The sequence below is a fragment of the Phalangium opilio genome, unplaced genomic scaffold, assembly GCF_054372755.1.
Source record: "Phalangium opilio isolate 3A_F unplaced genomic scaffold, DU_Popi_V2 ptg000032l_1, whole genome shotgun sequence".
In the NCBI taxonomy this organism is placed as follows: Eukaryota; Metazoa; Arthropoda; class Arachnida; order Opiliones; family Phalangiidae; genus Phalangium; species Phalangium opilio.
Window position 1 is genome coordinate 3,136,272 of NW_028324159.1, and position 21,571 is coordinate 3,157,842.

The 21,571-nt window shown below is 35.3% G+C and overlaps 2 protein-coding genes and 1 pseudogene across 2 annotated transcripts; all 3 read right to left on the minus strand.

Moving 5' to 3' along the window:
- Positions 1-959: 959 nt before the first annotated feature.
- Positions 960-2,134, minus strand: LOC149685298 (uncharacterized; annotated as a pseudogene).
- A 194-nt stretch (positions 2,135-2,328) lies between these two features.
- On the minus strand, positions 2,329-13,054 carry LOC149685299 (uncharacterized). Its single transcript, XM_089870999.1, has 11 exons — positions 12,917-13,054; positions 12,629-12,742; positions 12,371-12,564; positions 12,163-12,294; positions 11,818-12,054; positions 11,370-11,711; positions 11,021-11,302; positions 10,732-10,953; positions 3,262-3,267; positions 3,139-3,191; positions 2,329-2,569 (listed from the first exon to the last, which is right to left on the minus strand). Exons 2-11 carry the CDS (start codon positions 12,711-12,713, stop codon positions 2,329-2,331), a joined length of 1,794 nt encoding a protein of 597 aa, XP_089727125.1. The 5' UTR covers positions 12,714-12,742; positions 12,917-13,054.
- Positions 12,943-13,524, minus strand: LOC149685300 (uncharacterized). The gene is made up of 2 exons (XM_089871118.1): positions 13,377-13,524; positions 12,943-13,289 (listed from the first exon to the last, which is right to left on the minus strand). The coding sequence occupies exons 1-2, from the start codon at positions 13,522-13,524 to the stop codon at positions 12,943-12,945; spliced, it is 495 nt and encodes a 164-aa protein (XP_089727244.1).
- Between the last annotated feature and the right edge of the window lie 8,047 nt (positions 13,525-21,571).

Consider the following 21,571-nt stretch of genomic DNA (forward strand, 5'->3'; position numbering starts at 1 on the left):
TAGAGAGGATAAACATAAGCGAGATTGTTTCGGAAAAAATACTGCTTCCACTAATGGGTTTATACTCCTTGTTACTGTTGTATAGAGTAATCATGATAAAAGCTTAAAAAATTACGAGAGTACAGGCATTTTTTATCCTCTTGTTTTATTCTTAATAAGAATATAAAACATTTATTTTGTATCAAAAAATATTTTTTGGTGCTAAGATTGCTTTTAAAAAATCCAAACGGTTAGGCATTGGTAAAAAAGACAAATGATATTTTTCAAATCTAATGAGATAACACCCACCTAGTTGAAAATTACCCTTTTTTATCCGAGGGAGCCATTCTTAATGAGAATTTCGATGCTAGTAGGTTGTAAATTAAACTACCGGTATATTATTGTTGTTGGAAATTGGACATTAAGTCAAATTTAGTGGTTGTATAGGGCCAGCAGGTTTTTGCCGCTTCTTTTTGTGAGTATTTGATTTTTGTATGTAAAATGGAGGAAGATAATGTTGAGAGTAAGGATGAAATGAGGAAGCGCAAAGCGCGGGAAAGGATGAGGGCAAAAAGGTCGACGTTTTCATTGGATACTTAAGTTTATATAATCTTCTCGACACGGAGAGGTAATATTTTGGTTTTCCCAACTTGTTTTCTTTACAACATCTTATTCTATTAAATGTAACGTAAATACAAAATCTTCAAATTTTCTTTTAACTTACAATTTTGTAAAAATATCCGCCAGATTATCATCCGTTCTAACATAGGTTATTTAAACATATTCTTTTCAACACATTATCTTAACCAATGATATTTAATGTCTATATGTTTTGATCGGCGGTTCTCAATTCTATTCTCAGCAAAATGTATTGTGGACTGATTATCATATTTGATGATTGGTAAAAGTTCAGGATTATTGACTTGTGAACATAACGGTAGAATTTCATTTAGTATTCGGTCCAACCAGATAACTTCCTTTCAGGCGTCAGCTAATGCCATATATTCGGATTCCATCGTTGACCTTGCAACGCATTCTTGTTTAGTTGATCTCCAATCAATGACATTTTCCCCTAGCAGAACTACGTAGCCACTTGTCGATCTACCATCGTCCAGATCGGATCCATAAGACGCATCAGTGAATGCCTCCAATCGAAGTGTTTTAGCTGATGTATAATGTAGTCCATAAGATCTTGTTGAACAAACGTAATTCAACAAGTTAGTCAAGTATTTATAGTGTATTTGTTCTGGACTCGTCGAAAATCTTGATAAAGCAGATACGACAAAAACTATATCCAGTCTCGTTCTTTGTGCCAAATACAATAAAGTGTCAATCAGTTTTCGATATGGAGTTTCCAAGTTATTGTTTACAGCCAAATCCCTGTTGGAAGTGGTATATCAGTGGAATGTTCTAGATATACTTCAAACTCCTTTGCAGTTTTCTCGACGTATGCTTACTGATGAATCTTTACTCTCCCGTCATATTGAAAATCAAACTGTACTCCCAGGAAATTATGTAATGGTCCCAAATCAGTTATTTCAATGTTTCTTTTCAGTTGATTTATTAATTCTGTCTGAGTTTCTTCATTTCTTGATAATACGATTATATCATCGACATATACAATGATAAGTGCATCAGAGTTATATCGATAAATGCCATTACATCCCCGTAGTCTTGTATACTTTAATTTTATCAGCAAGTTTTCCAATTCGGCGAACCATTGCCTCTTACCTCGGCTTCAGACCATATAAAGCCTTCTTCAACTTGAGTACGTAATCAGTTTTCCCAGGTATTTCATATCCTTTCGGCTGCCGCATGTAAACATCTTCTTCCAAGGTATCATATAATAAGCACATTTCACATCTAACTGTCTATGTAGCTATCCAAGACTCGATACGAATTGTGCGATTATCAATCGAATTAAAGCAAAGTTAACAACTGGAGCATATGTGTGATTGTAGTCATATCCATATTGTTGAGTGAACCCTTGAGCGACTAACCGGGCTTTATATCTAGCTACTTCACCGGTTGCCTTCGTCTTAACTACATACACCCAGCGGCATCCGACTATCTTCCTTCCATCTGGAGCTGGTACTACATCCCAAACGTCTCTTTGGTAATTGAATCCATCTCTGTAGTCATCGCCTCTCTCCATTTCATTTCTTCTAGAATTCTGATTGCTTCGTCAAACGAATTTGGAATTTCCATACAAAGTGCTTCCATATTTTCGGGTCTAGACGTCTCTTTATCTATTGATTCCTTAGGCTTGGATAAGAACTTCTTGTCTATGGTCTTACATTTCTGTAAATCTTTCTTGGAACGTAATCTGATTCTTGTATGTGAACTTGTCTATCGTCTTCTGGTCCTCTTTCTTCGTTCTTCTGGTAACTCTTTCTTGGAACGTAATCTTGTGTTATAACAAAGATTCTCCCTCTGATCTTCTGCTTCTTGTATGTGAACTTGTCTATCGTCTTGTGGTTCGCATCTCTGTTCGTATCTCTCAATCTTCTCCTCCTTGGCTGTAGTTGCATCCGGTTTAACTTCTTTTCCACTGACTATTTTCAATAATCCTCCGTCCAACAACCATGCTCTTGTATCAATCGACCATTGTTAATAATTTTCTCCGTTCAGTCTTCTAAATTTTATTGAGCCATACCCGTCAGCCATTCCGATTTCTTTTGTCTCACCATGTGTTCTCTTTCACGACCTTACCCCAAACCACGCTCTGCTACCACTTGTTGAGGGAAGGGGTAGGCAGTATCTTTCTATAGACATAATGTCCAAGGCTTAGGCTGACTTATACTACTTGAATAACCAGGCTCAATTTAAAAACAAACATAACCATTTATTAACTAGTATTAAAACATAACTAATGTAAAAATAACAACTCAAAGGATTTAATAACCTACTATCATCACGTCCCTCATCTATCGTGAAATCATCGTGGTGGACTAAAAGGAACTAACTTTTAATCTCAATAATCATTTCTAGTATAACAGTACATAAACTATATATTGATATGGACTGATAGATAGGGTGCGTGTGGATAGCATAAACATTGTGCATGTGGATAGCACATTATGGTGCCTAGAAGTAACAAGTATAAACCAATAGCTTCCACTAAAGATTCATGCAATTGCGGCTTTTCTTATAACTTACTGTGAATCAATCACTTTATACAGTGTGGTCGAGATCAGACCAACAACACCTTCCTTTGTAGACAAGCCCCAATACTGTTAACGGATGACGTCACTATACTAAATTATACATATAAAAAATTACGCTGTACTAAATTATAATTTTGTTGGGTAAAGTAATGTACGTTAAGCCGGTTTATCGTGCCATCCCTTTAAAATTTAGCCCCGTCAGAAAACGGTAACTTTCTCAAAAGCAATGCAATGGCTTTAATTAGTTCGCGCATGCTAAGACTAAAGTCTTGAAGTTTTGGGTATTCCTCGTCTGTTAAGGCTTCGGGTAGCAGGATATGATTTTGCCGGTAGTGATACCCTTGTAAACTGGCAAGAATAGTTGAAAGGCTTAGTGGAACTTCTTGTTCCACCGCTCTACTTCTAGCATAAAATTGGTCTCAAAACGTGTTACGATGTCAATTTCTCCATCCTCGTTACGTTCTGTAAAGTCTCTTCTACGTCCGCGATCTTGCATTTCCGAAATCACGAAGGTGTTTGCCAAGGTCTGTAAAGGTGCTTCGCTCCGGATGTTGTGGCTGTGGAAAGTGTTCGGCAGAGGCGTTCCGAAGAGACTAGGTTTGGAAGGGGGTGAGCCCACTTAATTTTGCCAACTGGAAACCAAAATTTGTAGTTATGTAGTATCATGTTACTCAGGGTCCGTAAGAAAGTTTTTGAATGAATTTTCCTGACTTTTCCAGGACTAAATTCCATAAATTTCCCTGACTAAATTCAAATTTCCCTGACTAAATTCGACAAATTTTGCTGACCATTTGTAATAACTTATATGGCGAACATAAACTTTGAAACAAGTTGTTATGCCTAAAGCTAGATGCCCACTCGACAGAAAACACGACGGAAACCCGGCAGAAAAGGGTTCGACCGAAAAATCTTTACGCCGAGCCCGACGGAATTTCCGTTCAGTCGGGCGTAACTTGTGTTCTATTTTTTCGGTCGTGTTCGGCGTTACGCCGGTGTCTCAGCCAATGAAATTATCCCACTGACGACGTCAAAAATTTCAAGAGCGCCCGCTTACGCGAGATCGATTGATAGCCGCCATTTTTTTTGTGGTTGACCAAGGCTTATCGCAAACATACCACCAAGAAAGAAAAATTAAACTAACGGAAGTAAAAAGAGATTTGATGTTAATAAGGAAGACTTTACTGATGAGGTTAGAAAAATTCCCTTCTTTTACGATATAAGCGACAAGGGGACAAAGATACTAATTCAGAGTGTGAAATGGATGTTGTGGAAACAACTCATATCTGTCACGTGACCCAAAAATATCTACCGCCAAACTGAAAATTCAGTCGTAGTGTGAACGGTCTACCGCCGGACGTCGGCGTAAGTTAAAATTTCTACCGTTGGCTGTGTGATTTCCGCCGGTTTGTTTCGGTCGAGTGGGAATCTAGCTTTAAATTTGAAATTAAAGGACAATTTGCATACCTGATAATAATATACTTTTAAGTGAAAAAGTGTAATTATTTTTAAAAATGTAATAAATTTAATTCGTAAAATAATTTTAAACATTGCTATTGTTGACGTTTGAATTCTAGCGTATGCCTCTTTAACAATTTTTGGAAATTTAGGCTAGGTTCTCACTTGACCGAAAAACTCGACGGAAAGGAACAGCCAGCGGTTTGGAAATTTTACTTTACGCTGGCCGTCAGCGGTAGAGCGTTCTCACTTGTAGCGTAAGTTAAACGAAGCGGAACCTTTATTATGTCACGTGACCATTATCGATCGTTCGAGAGATCTAAACATAGAGGGCTCTATACTGAAGTAGTTTAAAAGGTAAACAAACAAAATGGAAGACCTCAGTGATGCCGAGTTCTCGAATGAAATTATAAATACGTTATGTATTTATAATCACATAAATTTAGTGTACTTTGTGTACAAATTATATCGAGAGAGTGCCACTTGGCGGTTTTCGGTAAGGGATATATTTAAGAAGCGGCAACATCAAGGATACCAAGAAAATTTGGTGAATGAAATATCCACCATCCGCGTATTGCGCAATATGTTGAAATTTCCCGGGACATATGATAGTGACGTCACTACAACGCACATTTTCATTGGCTGACATACACGATTTACGCCGGGAACGACCGAAAAAATAGAACACGTTTTAAGTCCGACCGAAACCGGCGGAACGGCAATTCCGTCGTGCTCGGCGTTAAAGTTTTCGGTCGACTCAAGTTACGCCGGGTTTCCGTCGTATTTTCGGTCAAGTGAGAACCTAGCTTAAGGGTATATAAGGCGATTGGTTCACAATAAATGATATGAAATCCGCAATTGCATGAACTTTTGGTTGAAGCCCTGCAATTGGGAGGCTAGACGTTTTTCGTAACCCTAGCTGATCGTCACGCACTTCTTGATCCTAACGTTGCATACTACGAACACGTTTGCTCCAATTTGCCAACTACGAACGCAGACAGACACACCCCCACACACGTCCAGTATAATACCTCTCCGTGACGTCATCGTCAAAGAGGTAAAAATATAATGGGAATTATATATTTTAGGCTTAAAACCCTGTATGCACTTATTTCGCTTGAAACCGTTTCGCAATACTCAAAAATTTGCCTTACTTTCCGGGCTGGATTGTGAGCTTTCGGTTAGTTGTAGGGTAACATATCTCTGGGATGAATTATATGTCTGAAGGTAATCTACAATTGAAGCATAACGTGTTAATCGGGTTAGTAGAACCAGAGTTATTAAACGTTTTCTCGATTTTGGAAATGTATTCTGAAAATAGAAACCATAAAATGCTTTAAATCCCGATTTTCTATATGAGAATCTTCAGGGTCAGATTGTCAACTTCCGGTTAGTTGTAGGGCAAACTATCTTATAAGTTGAATTGTGTCTGAAGGTAATCTACAATTGAAGCCTAATTACGTTTTAATCGGTTAAGTAGAACCATAATTATTAGACGTTATCTCGATTTTGTCCGCCATTTTCCAATATGGCGGAATTTCCACCACTGGGAGAGTGTGGGAGACCTTACCACGTTAAAGAGCGCCCAAAAATCTACAAGGTCTGAAATTTTCAGCTTTGTTTCAATTTGTTCCGGGTTCCCTCTATGTTTGTGATAAAATGACTGTACTATAAGGAAATAAAGCTGAATGGAAAATTTAATCGGAGGGAGAAAAAGTTAGTAAATTGATCTGGAAGATTGGAGAGACTGTCAGCGCTAGAGGGGAAGAATGGCTAGAAGATGTCATCCACAAAGGATTAAAAGAAGAAAAAGTAGAGTTCCCTAAACTTTTCCTATGTACTCAGTTGAAAATGAGCCCTTTGAATAGCAAAACAATGAGGGGATGGCATCCACTGGTGATTCAGTGGTGTCCTTTTATGTACTATAAATCACCGGGTCTCTATAAGTCATTTGCATCTTCTGGAAACCTCCACTTCCCTAGCTATAAAATTTGGTGGATCAATTTAAAAATATTTTCAATGTTCATACTGCTACACGCAGTGGGCAAGGATTTGAAGAAGAATCTTTCCATTGTATCAAATGGACTTCCAAAATATTTTATTTTTAAAAGACATTGTTGCCCGACGAGAGTAAGCAAAAATAAGAAGCAAGTTCTAAAAATTTGGTAGCTAAACACGGTAATATTTCAGTACTACAAGTAACTATCAAGAAAAGCGGATATTCAGATTCATAAGGAATCCCAGGGTGCGAAAAACAAAGGAAATAACACCAAAGAAGCAAACAATCTCCTTACGGTAGAAGAAATTCAATAGAAATCGCGGCACTTTGTCTAATTAAAGTTAGTTCAGAGATTCGAACTCGATTGTGAAGAATAAGTTCTAGACGAATCGACTTCCAGTTCTAGAACCGAAAATATTGATGATAATATTATCAGGGTAGACATGGCAGAAAACCATAAGCGAAAAGAGATTTCCGTCCCCAAATTCTCTTCTAAAACACCATCCAAAAAACAGAATCTTCCAAATGCCTTTGAAGAAACAGTTTTTAATGAAATTACGAAAAACAACATGAAAAATCATAAAAAAAATTTGAATCTTGTAATTTTAGTGAAATATGCACTTCTTTGAAAAAGGAGAAAACGCATTTTGCATCTAATATAACCAAGTCTTATTGCTCATTTCACTCCTGATAAGAAAAGGATGTGTGAACTGGCAGTTATTCAACTAATTAATGACTATGCAGATGGCAACTATTAATTGAAATTGGATGGTTTAAATATTATATATGTTCATTTAGTTTAAAAATAGGCGCAATAAAGTATGTTCGAAAAAGCCTCGCTATTTTAATCAACATCATGGGGGACATTCGAACTTTGAACTCCAGCAAGTTCCACTACAAAGGGACGGCACCTTCACCGCTATTGAAATATCTTGTAAATAAAAATCGGTTTTCTGCTGCCTCGTTTGAGAAGTTCCGTGCCGCAGACTCGCAGAGGGCGGTTGATTTTAAAAGAATTTGGAGTGAAGCGTCTGGTTTTCATTTGAAAAATCCTCTGACAACAAGGTTTTCGTTTCTGTCCACGTATTCACAAAAACCGTCCGGGCAGTAGATGCTTCTATAAATTTTCTATCAAAGTTTCAAGTAGGAGTAAGGATCTTACGCGAGGGCAGGAGATGCAACTTCGCGGCAGAATAGACAACATATTTATTATTGTGCTTTTGAAGAACGCGTTGTCTGCTACTCATTCTGGTGAGGAATTTTGAAGAAAAATTTGAAATATGTAAACTTCAAGCACAGACTTAAGTCGTGCAATCGTGTTAGGAGAAATACCTGTTGCATTCCTGAATGCAATAGCTACAAATTTTCAAATTAAAATAAGTTTTCATCGGTTTCCCAAAGAAGAACCCGTTAAAAACTGGATTTTTGGCTTGGCGCGACCGATTTTTTTTAATCGACCGTGGCGCGAGCAGCTTGCCTCGTGAAGCGCTTGGTCGGGTGCGAGGGGCTTCTAACTCGCGAATTCGGTGAACATCTCTGGCTGAATTCAATGTGAATTGCAAAAAGAAGCTTCTGAATTCCACAAAATATTCCATGTATTCAAGTGAATTCCAACGAATCAAGAATAGCCCTTTGAATTCAAGTGAATTCCCAAGAAATTTCATGAATTCATACAAAATTTCTGATCAAACTATTTGAATTCCCCGAAAACATTTTGTGAATTCTTATGAATTCCAGCGTATTACCAAAATTTCTAATGAATTCTTATGAATTCCAGCGTTTTCCCAAAATTTTTAATAAATTCAATTGTATTCCCGAAAATTATTAGCATGAATTCATTTGAAATCAGAAAAATTAGCACGAATTCTTTAAGAATGCACGTGAATTCCTAAAGTATGCACACGATTTCACTGTATTCCGCAATGAATTCTTTGGTATTAATTTTTTTTCGTGTATTCATCTTTTCGATGAGATATTTTTGTAAACGCTAGAATATAAACACCAATGGACCCAGTTTAATCAAAGAGGAGGGAAATAGGGAGATAGAAACGCGCTCTATAAAATCCGCCGAAAAATGAAAAAATAGGGGGGGGGGTGTAACAAAAATTTCTGGTACGATAAGATTTTGGACGCACTTCTTTCGCGCAAGGGGCGTCCTGACCGCCCCTGTCTCTGCCTTCCCCTACGTAACTGAAATTTCTCTCTAGTATTGGTAGCCCGAAAGAGGAGAACCTGTAACGCCAACTGTGCGTGAATAAGTTGCGCGTTAAGAGCCGCAGCGTACCGTACATTTTCCCCTCTTCTCACTACGCATGGATCACGGCTGCCTATGCTGATTCTCTCTCCCTATCCCTCCTCTATGGTTTAATTCATTAGAAGTATTGTTCAGTGTATTTGATTTGACAATAGCCCACTCGATCACGCACTCAACGACGCAGGCTGCTCGCGCTATAGAAGCCCGTTCAAAGACATCGATTTACAAGTATAAGCGCGACTTTTTAAAAAAAAATTGAAGGAACCGAAAATTAACACTAAGTTCTAAGGGAGGAGGTAGATTTTTTGGTCAGATCCTTGGCCCTATTGATCCAAATGACCTTATATTTTAATGAGACCCGTGTTTCGGCGTGTTTTATCATACTAAAAAGGATTCAAGCATCTAGAGTGGATAGTTTTTTTTTTATATAAAAATTATTTTCCAAAGTCAAAATGATGGGTTCAGAACTTCAGGCCCAAGACTGAATATATCTTCGGATCTACTTATCCCAATGTCCTGAAGTCTGCACAGAAAAAAATATGTTTCGTATCTAAACGTTTTCCTAAACATCAAAATGCAACGCGATTTAAACACGTGAAATTCCTAAACGTGTTTACGGTTAAATGTAGAGTTTTTGAATATGCTTATGGTCCGTAGTGTTTAGCGACTACACATGTTTAGGTTTGCAACATTTATTTCTCTTGGTGTATATTTTTTAAATGTATTTAGTTTTACTCACGTATAGGTTCCTAACGTGTATAGGTTCCTAACGTGTTTAGGTAACTAGTGAATAGTTATTTAACGTATATAGGTAGGTAGGTGAATATTTATTTAACGTGTTTAGATTTGTAGACGAAAATGTTTTAAACGTGATTTGCTTATAAGGAGTTTAGGTTTGCAACGTTTATTTTTCTTGGGGTATAGCTTTTAAATGTGTTTAGTTTTACTCACGTATAGGTTCTTAACGTGTTTAGGTATCTAGTGAATAGTTATCCAACGTGTATAGGTAGGTAGGTGAATAGTTATCCAACGTGTTTTGATTTGTAGACGAAAATGTTTTAAACGTGATTTGCTTATAAGTCGTTTAGGTTTACTTTATGTTGGTCTAAGTTAATGAAAAACCATTTAAGTTAAATATTGTTTCTATTCTTCAAAAAATGTTTTATTCTTCATCAAATTTTTTTATTCTCCATGATATTTTTTTTATTCTCCATCAAATTTTTTTTATTATCCATCAAATTCTTTTTTATTCTCCATCAAGTTTTTTTTATTCTCCATCAAATTTTTTTTATGCTCCATAAAATTTTTTTTATTCTTCATCAATTTTTTATATAATTCATCAATTTTTTTTTTATTCTTCATCAATTTATTTTTATTCTTCATCAATTTATTTTTATTCTTCATCAAACTATTGTTTTTAATTTTTATTCTTCATCAAACTATTGTTTTTAATTTTTATTCTTCATCAAACTATTGTTTTCAATTTTTATTCTTCATCAAACTATTGTTTTTAATTTTTATTCTTCATCAAACTATTGTTTTTAATTTTTATTCTTCATCAAACTATTGTTTTTAATTTTTATTCTTCATCAAACTATTGTTTTTAATTTTTATTCTTCATCAAACTATTGTTTTTAATTTTCATTCTTCATCAAACTATTGTTTTTAATTTTTATTCTTCATCAAACTATTGTTTTTAATTTTTATTCTTCATCAAACTATTGTTTTTAATTTTTATTCACGAAAAACTCGATTGTGCAAATTGACAATCAGTTATAACATTATTTACGCAGGTCACTTAGAGAGTACTTTTCCACAAAATTCAAATATTTGTATGACCTTTTAAATGCTGACTTTGGGGTGTAGTCATTTATTACGTATTCTTGGTAAAAGGCAAGAACTTGACTTAAGACTCCTGGATAAGAAAAATCGAACACGTAGTAATACGCCAACAGAGAGAAAATAGCCTCTCCCAAAACTAATGGAAATGTACATTTCAACTTCTGTTCTTGGAACAGGATAAATATTTGCTTTTCGCCATTTTTTTGAACGATGACCAATTGCGGTGCGTCGATTAAGTTTGAAACTGGAAACTCGTCCTGGAAGTATAATCATTTATTGGAATCTTTTTAAAATATATCATTAGGAAAAAACTACAGAACATACTTGAGTGACATTTAAAATTGAAAAGGGTTGATTTTTTTTCGATTTCTTGCGTCCACAATTTTTTTGGGAACCTTTCATTCGACCAGTAGTAGTAAGGCTACGCTCTAAAAACATCACAAGTTCCAGATCTTTATTCAATTGACTATTGTCTTCATCCTCCAGATCATCACAATGATTTTTCAAAATTTCATTTCCCAAAATTTCCTTCAGTTTTTTAAAATTTTCAAGAAATATCTTCTTGGAATCCTCTACCTTCAGAATAAGGTTGAGTTCCGCTTCCAGCTAAAAGGAAGAACATAATTATTTAAAGAAAAAATCATTTTCCTACCACTAATGAAATTTTACTCACAAAACGAACATCACTAAATTGAGGAAATTTATCCAATATCGAATTATGATCCACTTTATTCTGGAGCATCCATTTTCTTCTCTTTGTATACGTTGATCGATTTAATTTTAGTACCTTTGGAATATCTAACTCAGGTGCTTCAAACAACGCTGTAAGTTCCAATAATGCACTATCGTACGATATTTCCGGCATCTGAATTTCTACTGAACAAGCTTCGTCTAAAGTTTTCGCCAATTTAATTTTCTTTTTATTAGCACCAAAACTTTCACAATCCTTCAGTTTCGATTTTTCCATCCACCTTATGTGCCGAATTCTAGCGGACAGCTTGTCTGTCAAAAATTTCTAAGGAACCAGAAATGGAAATTACTGTGGTTAGACATAACTAATATTTCAGTCCAAAATCAATGTACATATACGCCCTTTCAACTCAGTTTCGAATGTATCTTACCCATGGCACTTTGCTTTCGATGTCCACTTGAATACAAGGATATTTTTTGAACATGAGGTGTCCAACCAAGTCATACTCTTTTCTAGTATTCATCTCGTGTTTTGCTAGTAATCCGTACGCAAGTTCATTAACAATTTTCGAGAAAATAGCCATTGGTTTTTTATCTTGAAGTCTCTTCTCTGTGTAATCCGAAAATCTAGGAAGTTTTATTTGTAAGGTATGAGATTCTACCCTCGCCTGAAATTAAATTTAATTATGGGGTTGTATACTAAACTGAAACTGAAATAGCTTTCAAATAAAATAATTAGATAGGCTCTCTGGCTTTTTTCTCAAATGAAAACTTACCGTCAACTCTTGTGATGATGAAGCTCCAGCTGAAAATTCCTCGTGTAACGCACTTGAAGAGCTGGCAGAAATTACGGAAATATTCTCTTCGTTTGAAAAATCATCGGCGTTGCGATCCTCGACTAAAACAGTCTAAGCATATGGTTTGTTAAATATACCACAATGATAGGATTGACCGAAAGATTCTTGAGTAGGACACAAAACATACCTGACGTTGTAAGAGGTTAGAATCTTGAGAAATTGATGACATATTTGAAGATCTATACACTTCCCCTTCACCCAATATCATTATTTGGTGAGCGCAACAATGTATGAGAACACTCCAATCATCTATTTCGGCACCATCTCCTTCCAAGACAATTTTTACAAAAGGGGTTCGCAAAATGTTTAATTTTGAACATCCTGAAAAGGAATATAACCAAACCGTATAACTTTCTAAACGAAGGGTACTACCAGAATAATTTACCTTGATCAATAAAATCTTCAAAATCCTGAGCAAAAATAGCCTTCTTAATTTCTCTTTTCAAATTGATAATTTTGAAAAGAGACATTTGTTTCAAATATATTTTAAAATATGTACCTGTAATCATAATTGTGTGTCAAAAGAGATTGTGACATTAATAAAAATGGTAAAACACATACATTTAAAAAACATATTACAATTAAGCCCGTGTTGGGCAAATTAATCATGCATAAATGTTTCAATATTCCAGAAATAAAAAAATGTCTACGAGAATTGAGAGATTATACACACCACGCAATAGAAAATGAGGTGGTTGATTAACACAGCTCTATATTTGGGGCGTTGTACAGCAGTACCAAGAACTTGCCGTCCATATAATGGCAAATTTGAGGCCACTTAAAAGCAAGTTTCTTAATTGGAATTAAAAACGTTTCTCCGCAAGATGGTCTTTTAATTTTATAGCGATTCAAATGGTTGTCAAAGTACTGCGTGACGGTTTTCACACAAACAACGTATGAAACCAGGTTAATGCAAACAGTATTGATAACAATCATAAAAGCTGGTCCAGCTTCTTCTGTGTATTTCTGCACCAAAATTGTGTCTTTTTCATACAAATGACCGTAAACCGTTATTGATGGACTGACAAGCATGGTAAACGTCTCGTCTGCATTTTCATCAAACATACGTAATGAGCGTTTTAAATCATTTTCAATACCAATTTCGTGGCCTTCATTAACAAGATCCACGTCACCAAGAAAATGTTGATTTTTCCCACCATTTCCATCACCTTGTTGAAGACAAAGCCATCGCTGATGCATAAAAGCCATTGTTTTAGGAACAGATTTAAAACAGCGCCACCTTTTGTCTTTGAAGTAAGAGTGTTTGCTCTCCCACCTCATACATGAATGAAATCTCAAGGGGCCATAGTTCTTTAATTGTTCAGGAAAGTGTACCAAATAGTGCATTTTTGGTAAAATGTTTGAGTTGGGATAGAGAATTTGGAAGTTTTCGTTATGTTCAGCGACTAAGCATTTGAGGTTTAAATTGCGCTCTTGTTGGCAATGGAAGATAGACATAATTGTGTTATTTGAGTAAGTAGTAGAAAATTTCGCCAATGTGGGTTATTTTTCGGTACTTCAGACCCTATGTTTAATGGCATAAGTAATAGCAAAGTTTTCATTGCTGACGCAGTCTGTTTTAGGTCTCCCGATTTTTCCAGATGTTTTTTTTCTATCAGCGATGGTTTCACCTCTTTTTCTACTTTGCTATAATTGAATGATTGAATTGAATAGTTTAGCTCAGCGAGGGTGAACAGTTTTATCTGGTATATGAAGTGGTGAAGCATTAGTTTACTTTCGTACTTTACAACTCCCTCGAGTAGAACGTGCATGGGATCATGTAAAAGGTCTTGCGTTAAAGTTAAGTCTGGCATTTCTGAAAGTGGACTTTTGCCATTAACACCATATTGCTTAGACCAATAAATTTTGGCTTTCTTCGATCAGCTTTCTAAAGCCTCTAGCCTATCATTATGTTCCTGCTTGTCACGAAGAGAAAACGTTTCAGATACCAATGACTGATTAATATCAGGCTTTGTTATCTCGCAAGTTCTAGAAAATTTAAAGGCAGTTCCAACACCCTCTTTAAAACCTCCAATTTCTTGTGCAGCTAGAGTATCTCCTAGGACATAGGCTAACTTCCCTTTCACTTTTCTCTTGACACTATTTACGTTGCAGCTAACACCAGTAAATAATTCCTTTAAATCTGTGTTGAAATTCTTCAGTAAAGCGCTCAATCCAAATGACTTAACATCTTTGTGTTTAGCAACTGCAAGCAGTTGCATTGAAGTTAACTTGGATCGTAAATATGGCGGAACACTTAACAACTGCCAATAAAAAACTGTGACTTTGTGCTTTTTCGCGTGGGCACCAATTGGATTTGCAAGTTCGAGATCATCTAAGTATAACGCGAAGAGCAAATTTATCTCCCGATCAGTTGGTTCTTTTGAGGAACTTTTGGCTTTCATGACCGCACCATCAAATATGTCACAAATTATTTCAGAATTTGCTGATTCAAAAATGGAATCTTCCTCTATGATTTCTTCTATTTCAGGCATTAATAATAGTTTTTAGACAGAAGTCAGGAACGGAACGTAAAAGCCAAATACAGTTTTAACATTATTCTTATTCGCCGAGGGTTGAGAGACTGATGGTTTATCATAATCTCCCATCTTGATTGGTAAAGGTGCTACATAATTCATTGAAGACATGAAAAATTTCTATCTTTTGTAAGCAGTTTCTAATCCTTTAAAAGGTTCTTGTTTTTCAGCCTGATTTAAAATAATTTCGTTACTATACGTAGTTATAAGCTCGGACGTCATATTCATGATGTCATTTATCAAGTCATCTGATAGTCCATGTTTCTCTTTTAAATTCAATACATATGACGCTTCAATAAATTGCTGTTTACTGGGATCGATAGTAAAATTTCTATCAACCTCTTCAAATGCGGGTTGAAATTCACCAGCTGGTGAAATTGGTATATCCTCATCACGTTCAGGATGTTTTCTAAATTTATGACTACGATATGAACTCGCATTTTTGAAAACTGCCCCACAAAAGTTACAAGTGAAGGTAAAGGTGGCCCAAGTGTTTATGATAACGCACAATATGCTTCAAAAGAGCTTCATCAGATTTAGTATAATATGCACAATACTGACAAATCTTGAGAGACACTTGATCCATGATTGATAAATTTAGAACACAAATAATATTACGGAATGGATATGAAACTTCACTTATTATCTATGAAGTCAAGGAGCTCTTTAATATCTAATTAGCAAGCCTTAAAACGGCCTATTAACCTTTGAATCTGCCAGATCTTAGGGGAAAATAGTTGCAACTTTTCCTTTGTAGTATCATTCCTGGCAGCGCCACCAAACGATGAATGCTTTTTTGTGAACCGTGAATTTGACTGAAACTGCTCCAGCGTAATTCCCTAATTATATTACATCCTCTGCTATGGCGACTGTTTCAAATTTTTACAAGGCAATTAACCAAATTGTTTTTAAACTCGTTTTCAAGTAGGCCTAAAGCACCCTTGACTGAAAATTTAAGAAGGCAAACTCGTAAACTTGAGAATAATCAATTTGAAGATTAATTGATAACAGTCAAATCAAGTTGAAGATTAATTGATAACAGTCAAATCAAGTTGAAGATTAAATAATAACAGTCAAATCAAGTTGAAGATTAAATGATAACAGTCAAATCAAGTTGAAGATTAATTGATAACAGTCAAATCAAGTTGAAGATTAACTGATCAAAATCTAATTAAGTTGAAGATTAACTGATCAAAATCTAATCAATTTGAAGATTAACTGATCAAAATCTAATCAATTTGAAGATTAACTGATCAAAATCTAACCAAGTTGAAGATTAACTCATCAAAATCTAATCAAGTTGAAGATAAACTCATCAAAATCTAATCAAGTTGAAGATTAACTCATCAAAATCTAATCAAGTTGAAGATTAACTCATCAAAATCTAATCAAGTTGAAGATTAACTCAATAAAATCTAATCAAGTTGAAGATTAACTCAATAAAATCTAATCAAGTTGAAGATTAACTCAATAAAATCTAATCAAGTTGAAGATTAACTCATCCGTTAACACTGTCTTAGTATCGGTACCGATATTAGAGTAACAAAACTTAAGATTAACTCACTTAAGTTACACTCAATTTAAGATTCAATGAATAAAGTTATACACAATTAAGATCCCATTAAAGGGAGGGTGAAGTAGAAAATTAAGTGATTTTTATCGATTCTTCTACTAATTATAAGACCAGTCTGCATAGTGAAACCTTCAGGAAATACTTCCGAATGATTTTAAAATTCAAATTAGGTTCAGATTTTAAGAATAATTTTAAAGAAGGACCTCCAACCAATCGCGTAACGCCCTGCCTTTTCATTAACAAAATTCACATGGCACGCTCCATGTCTCGTGCCACGTTAAGTCGCGCGCAAATTTGATCAAATCTCGTGATAAATTTCATTCGACACGGAACGTGCCACGAAAATTTTGTTAATAAAAAGGCAGGGCGTTACGCGACTGGTTGGAGGTCCTTCTTTAAAATTATTCTTAAAATCTCAACCTATTTTGAATTATAAAATCATTTGGAAGTATTTCCTGAATGTTTCACTATGCAGACTGGTCTTATAATTAGTAGAAGAATCGATAAAAAAATCACTTGATTTTCTACTTCACCCTCCCTTTAAGATTAACCGACTGCTGCCGACTGGATTCAATTTAGTCAAAATTTTGAGCTAACTGATATAAATTCAATCAAATTTTAAACTTAATTGCTTGTAATTAAACGCAACTGAAGGTTAACTAAATATTGAAACTGAATTAGCTCCAAGATTTCAACAAACACTTTTAGTAATTCTTCCTCGAAAGCCAGTTGGGCTAACTGCAACTCAGAGCTGCTTATTTTCGTATATTACTTTAGATATTTATATTATTGTTGAAGACCAGAAGACGAAAATGTTTCACGAAATAGTAGTGTTCATAATTAATGATACTTCGGTCTCCGTTAAGTCTTACAGGTTAGAGCCCCCCCCCTTAAATTCTGACCAAGGCTTACTGTTTCACTCTGAAGAATTTGATTATTCTGACTTAAACACGATTGAAGTTTTACATTTAGTATATAATAATCTTATACTAATATACAGGGTATATTTTCCAATAATTATTTTTAGAATATACTCACCATAAATGTAGATAAATTTAGCCTTTCCTGTTCCACAACTGTAATCTATGTTCGAGCCAGACGAAAAAGTAAAATGTCGGTGGTACTCCAACGCCTGAGATTACCACGTGGTGTTTAAAACCTAACCGGTAGCGCCTATACACCAGAGGTCGTCGTAAACGGATGGTTTTAAATCTAAACACGGCGTTTATGAAAATGTTTAGTTTCCGAAACCGATCATAAAATAAAGTTTTGGTGGTCCCTAAACGTGTAACAGCTGTTTATAGTTTTAAGTAATTAGGTTCCAAACGCCTAAGTGCTTAAATATTAGACGTTTGGTTCGAAAGTTTAGTTTAGGAATATGTTTAGATGTGAAAAATGTGTTTGAAACCTAAGCGATGTTTTTTCTGTGTGAGGTGTGCTAATAAAAAGTAATTAATAGTGTCATAATTGTAAATTCAGTCTCTTTGAATCAAATTTTCCAAATGTTCTGATATTTGAACGAAAGGTGTGTTACAATATATTATATTACATTAAAGGATTGAAGCTTTTAGATTCGGTAGATTTTAAAATAAAGATTAATTTCCTATGTCACAGAGTAACAGATTATAAAACCTCTTGAACCAATTTTCTTAGATTTGTATACATGCAGAGTGGCAGATGTCGCGAAAACCCTTGGGGTGATGCCCAGCCATTCGCCATTTCTAATTGTTGTCCTTAATTGTTGGGCACGGCATTTATTTTTTTCGGTATTCATTTACCAAATGTGTTAGTATTAAAGGTATAGAACTAATTTTAAAAGCACTTTCTTTCAAATTAGGATTATACCTTCTTGCAGTGTGTCTTATTGGTCTAATGTTACTTTTCTCCGAACTTTTTCAGTTAGTTTCTTAATCATGATTTTTCTACGTTTTTTTTGGTAAAATATGTCATATTTTCAATACAGTTTTGAACTAAAATTGCGTTTACACAATAAAGTTTACGTGGTAGAAACGCAGCTCCTGGCCCATTGGGCCGAATCCCATATGACCGCCAAAATGTGCGGTTTTATAATCTTAAAATTTTCAGTGCAGCTATTTAACGATATATTTTTAATGGCGTACACTTTCCAAGATAAATAATGACACTGCGATGGCCAAATCAAAAGTTTAGTAGCAAGCCTCTATTGTAACCGAACCGAACCGAAGCTAAGCTAACCTAACCTGACCTGTAATACAATCAATATATTAGAAAAGGACCTTAATTATTATAACATTTATTGTTCAAGGGTGTTAAAAATATAGCATTTATTGGTAAGCCTATAGAGAACAGGTGGCAAAAACACAAGAAAATCCTTCCTGTCACCATGGTTACCACTCTAGATTTAAATTTTTCAAACGGGTGCAATCTAGTAAGTTCTATCGAGAGCCCCTTTCTTATAAAAATATGTTTGTGTTATTAACCATCCCTTACAGTAAAAGTATTTACAAATAACTTATCGAGGGACTAGTCGCTAGAAAAGTACCTGTACAACGATGACTAGTAAAGTCTTATCATTTATTTAACCACTGCCAAGGGCAGGGATTTCACTTTTACGTGTAATCCTTTAAGTACAGTCAAAGGTACAGCCGTGTACACACATTTCATTTCTAATGATTTTACCCGTAATCGGTGTACAGAGACTCCTAATGTGACTAGTCCATCGCTAAATTATTTACCGAAAATTCACTTAAAACATTTGAATAGTGGAATGTCAAAGACGAATTCGTGGAACGCACTTCAAAATTAACAAATTCACTGATAAATTCCGTGAATTCGCTTCAACATTACAAAGTCACTGATGAATTCCGTAAATTCACTTCAAAATTTACGCATTTACTGATGAATTCGGTGAGATCTCTTTTTGATTTAGTGAATTCATTTAAAGCATTGATGAATTCAGTAAATTCCCTGAATTCACTTAAACATTCGAGAATTGATACTCGAATTCGCTAATGAATTCCGTGAATTCACTAAAAAATCTATAAATTCAGATGTGAATTAATTTTTTCCTTGCGTGAAGTCATCTAACACATTGATGAATTCCTTGAATTCTTTGAATTCTTTCTAAGAATTCTGTATTCAGTAGAGAATCATGAATTCATAAGGTTGAAAATGGAGGAATTCATGAATCTGAAATCAGGTGTACACCTTCTAGCGAGAGATAGCAGCCCCTCGGTCGGGTGCTCTATGCCAGAAATTTTGTATCAAAGTTTCCCCTCTTCTCTCGTGTCGGGGGGGGGGAAACCACGAAGAGAGAAATTTATTGAAAGAGTTATTGAACTGTTCACTAAGCCAAGACAATTTTTCTTCTTAACATCAATTTTGCTCCAATTTTAATGACTATGTTTTCTTCTAGCCCCGCTGTCATGGAAGCATCATCTTGATATTTTTTTATACATTCACGTGCCCTTTTTGACAGATACTTGGAGCCATCTATGCTGTCCACAGCCGCAAGTTTCATTTCTGCGTGAGGAACAGATTTGTTGGCACTGTTTAATTGTTAGACGAATTGAAAGATTGGGTATACTTAAAAAACATAACGAACGTCTCTTATAAACCCTCCGAATGCTTAACTGTGAGATCTATCTATATTGGAGCTGAAAAGGAAAAAGCGGGAGATATTAACGCGGCTTCTGTTCTCAAACCAAGGGTTACAAAATCTGATAGTAAAATTCTAGACAAGTTACACAAACTTAACGAAATCAAGTTAAAAAATGTCGCATCGCCTTTCTGTTTCCATGTTGCGCTAGCGGTTCTAAATATTTTGAAGAGGGAGATGTTGAGACAAATGTATTGAAGCAAGTACTCCCTAGTGTTAGATTAGTAGGCATGTTTGGAAAAGGGGAATTTGGAATAGCCTATTTCCCTAACAGAACAACAGCGCCAACTGAAAATAATGAAACATGAAAAACGTACATTCATCGTTACACTTGTGATATTATCAAATAATTTGCTTTTTAGTTTTAATTTTATTGCTTTTTTGTTAATACTAAAAAGAGATTGCATTCTGTTTTTTGTCAGGTTTTTGTTAAAAAGGAAAATAATAATAAGCAAGTTTTTTGTTATGTTTATTTTTAAAAAAATTTTAAAAAGTATGTTTTTCGTCATGTTTTTGTAAAAAAGAAAAATAATAAAAACAAGTATTTTGTCGTTTCCTCATATTAGGGCAACTAAAATAAACCTCTCCGAGTCGAGACGGAATTTTTGAGCTTTTTCTTAAAAAATTTAATAAATATTATTGATATTAGTTATTTTTATCGTCATTAACTTATCTTAATTGGAGTTAAAATCATGTTAAACATATCTATTGTTAACGTTTGAATTCAAGCCTCTTTAATAATTTTTGGAAATTTAGGGTACATACGGCGATGGATTCACAATAAATGAAAAGAAAAGCCGCGATTGCGTAAACCTTTAATAGAAGCCCTACCATTGGAAGGCTACACGTTTCTCGTAAGCCTAGCCGATAGCCGCGTACCTTTTACCTCTCCGAATTACGTATGTCACGGAGAGGTTGTAATTTCGACGCGTCTGTGTGTGTGTGTCTGTCTGTTGTTACACCCCAGGGGACCGCGTTCGCAGTTGACAAATCGGAGCAAATGTGTTCTCAATTTCTGGACCGCATTTACAGTTCCCGGAAATTTGGAAAATTGTACTCCACTTACAATGGCTATTGCTCCAATGCCTGTCTATCAGTATCATCCTCTGGTCGTTGGTCCATCCCACACGGAAACCAGTCTGTATTTACTAGCTTCTAAATACCACCATCATCTCATCTTTTGTCCATCCCACATGGAAACCAGTCTGTACACACTGGCTTCTACACACGACCATCTTCTCGTCTTTGTCCATCCCACATGGACACCAGTCTGTACATGCTGGCTTCTACTCCATCTTCATTAAGGTCAAGACATACGCGGCGATCGGCTAGGGTTACGAGAAACGTCTAGCCTTCCAATGGCGGGGTCTTCCTCCAAAGGTTCAAGTAATTGCGATGTTCTTATCTACAGCTGCGATTCGAATCCTTTATATACTACCTATTTGAGTAAGGCGAAGCAACAGGCGTATGCTTCATTTCAAACGATTATATTAGTCAAGTCTCTGAAGAATGTTTAAATGTTCTTTTTAAAAACGATGTAACGCTCAATAAGGCGAACAACTAACGAAGAAAATATTTAAT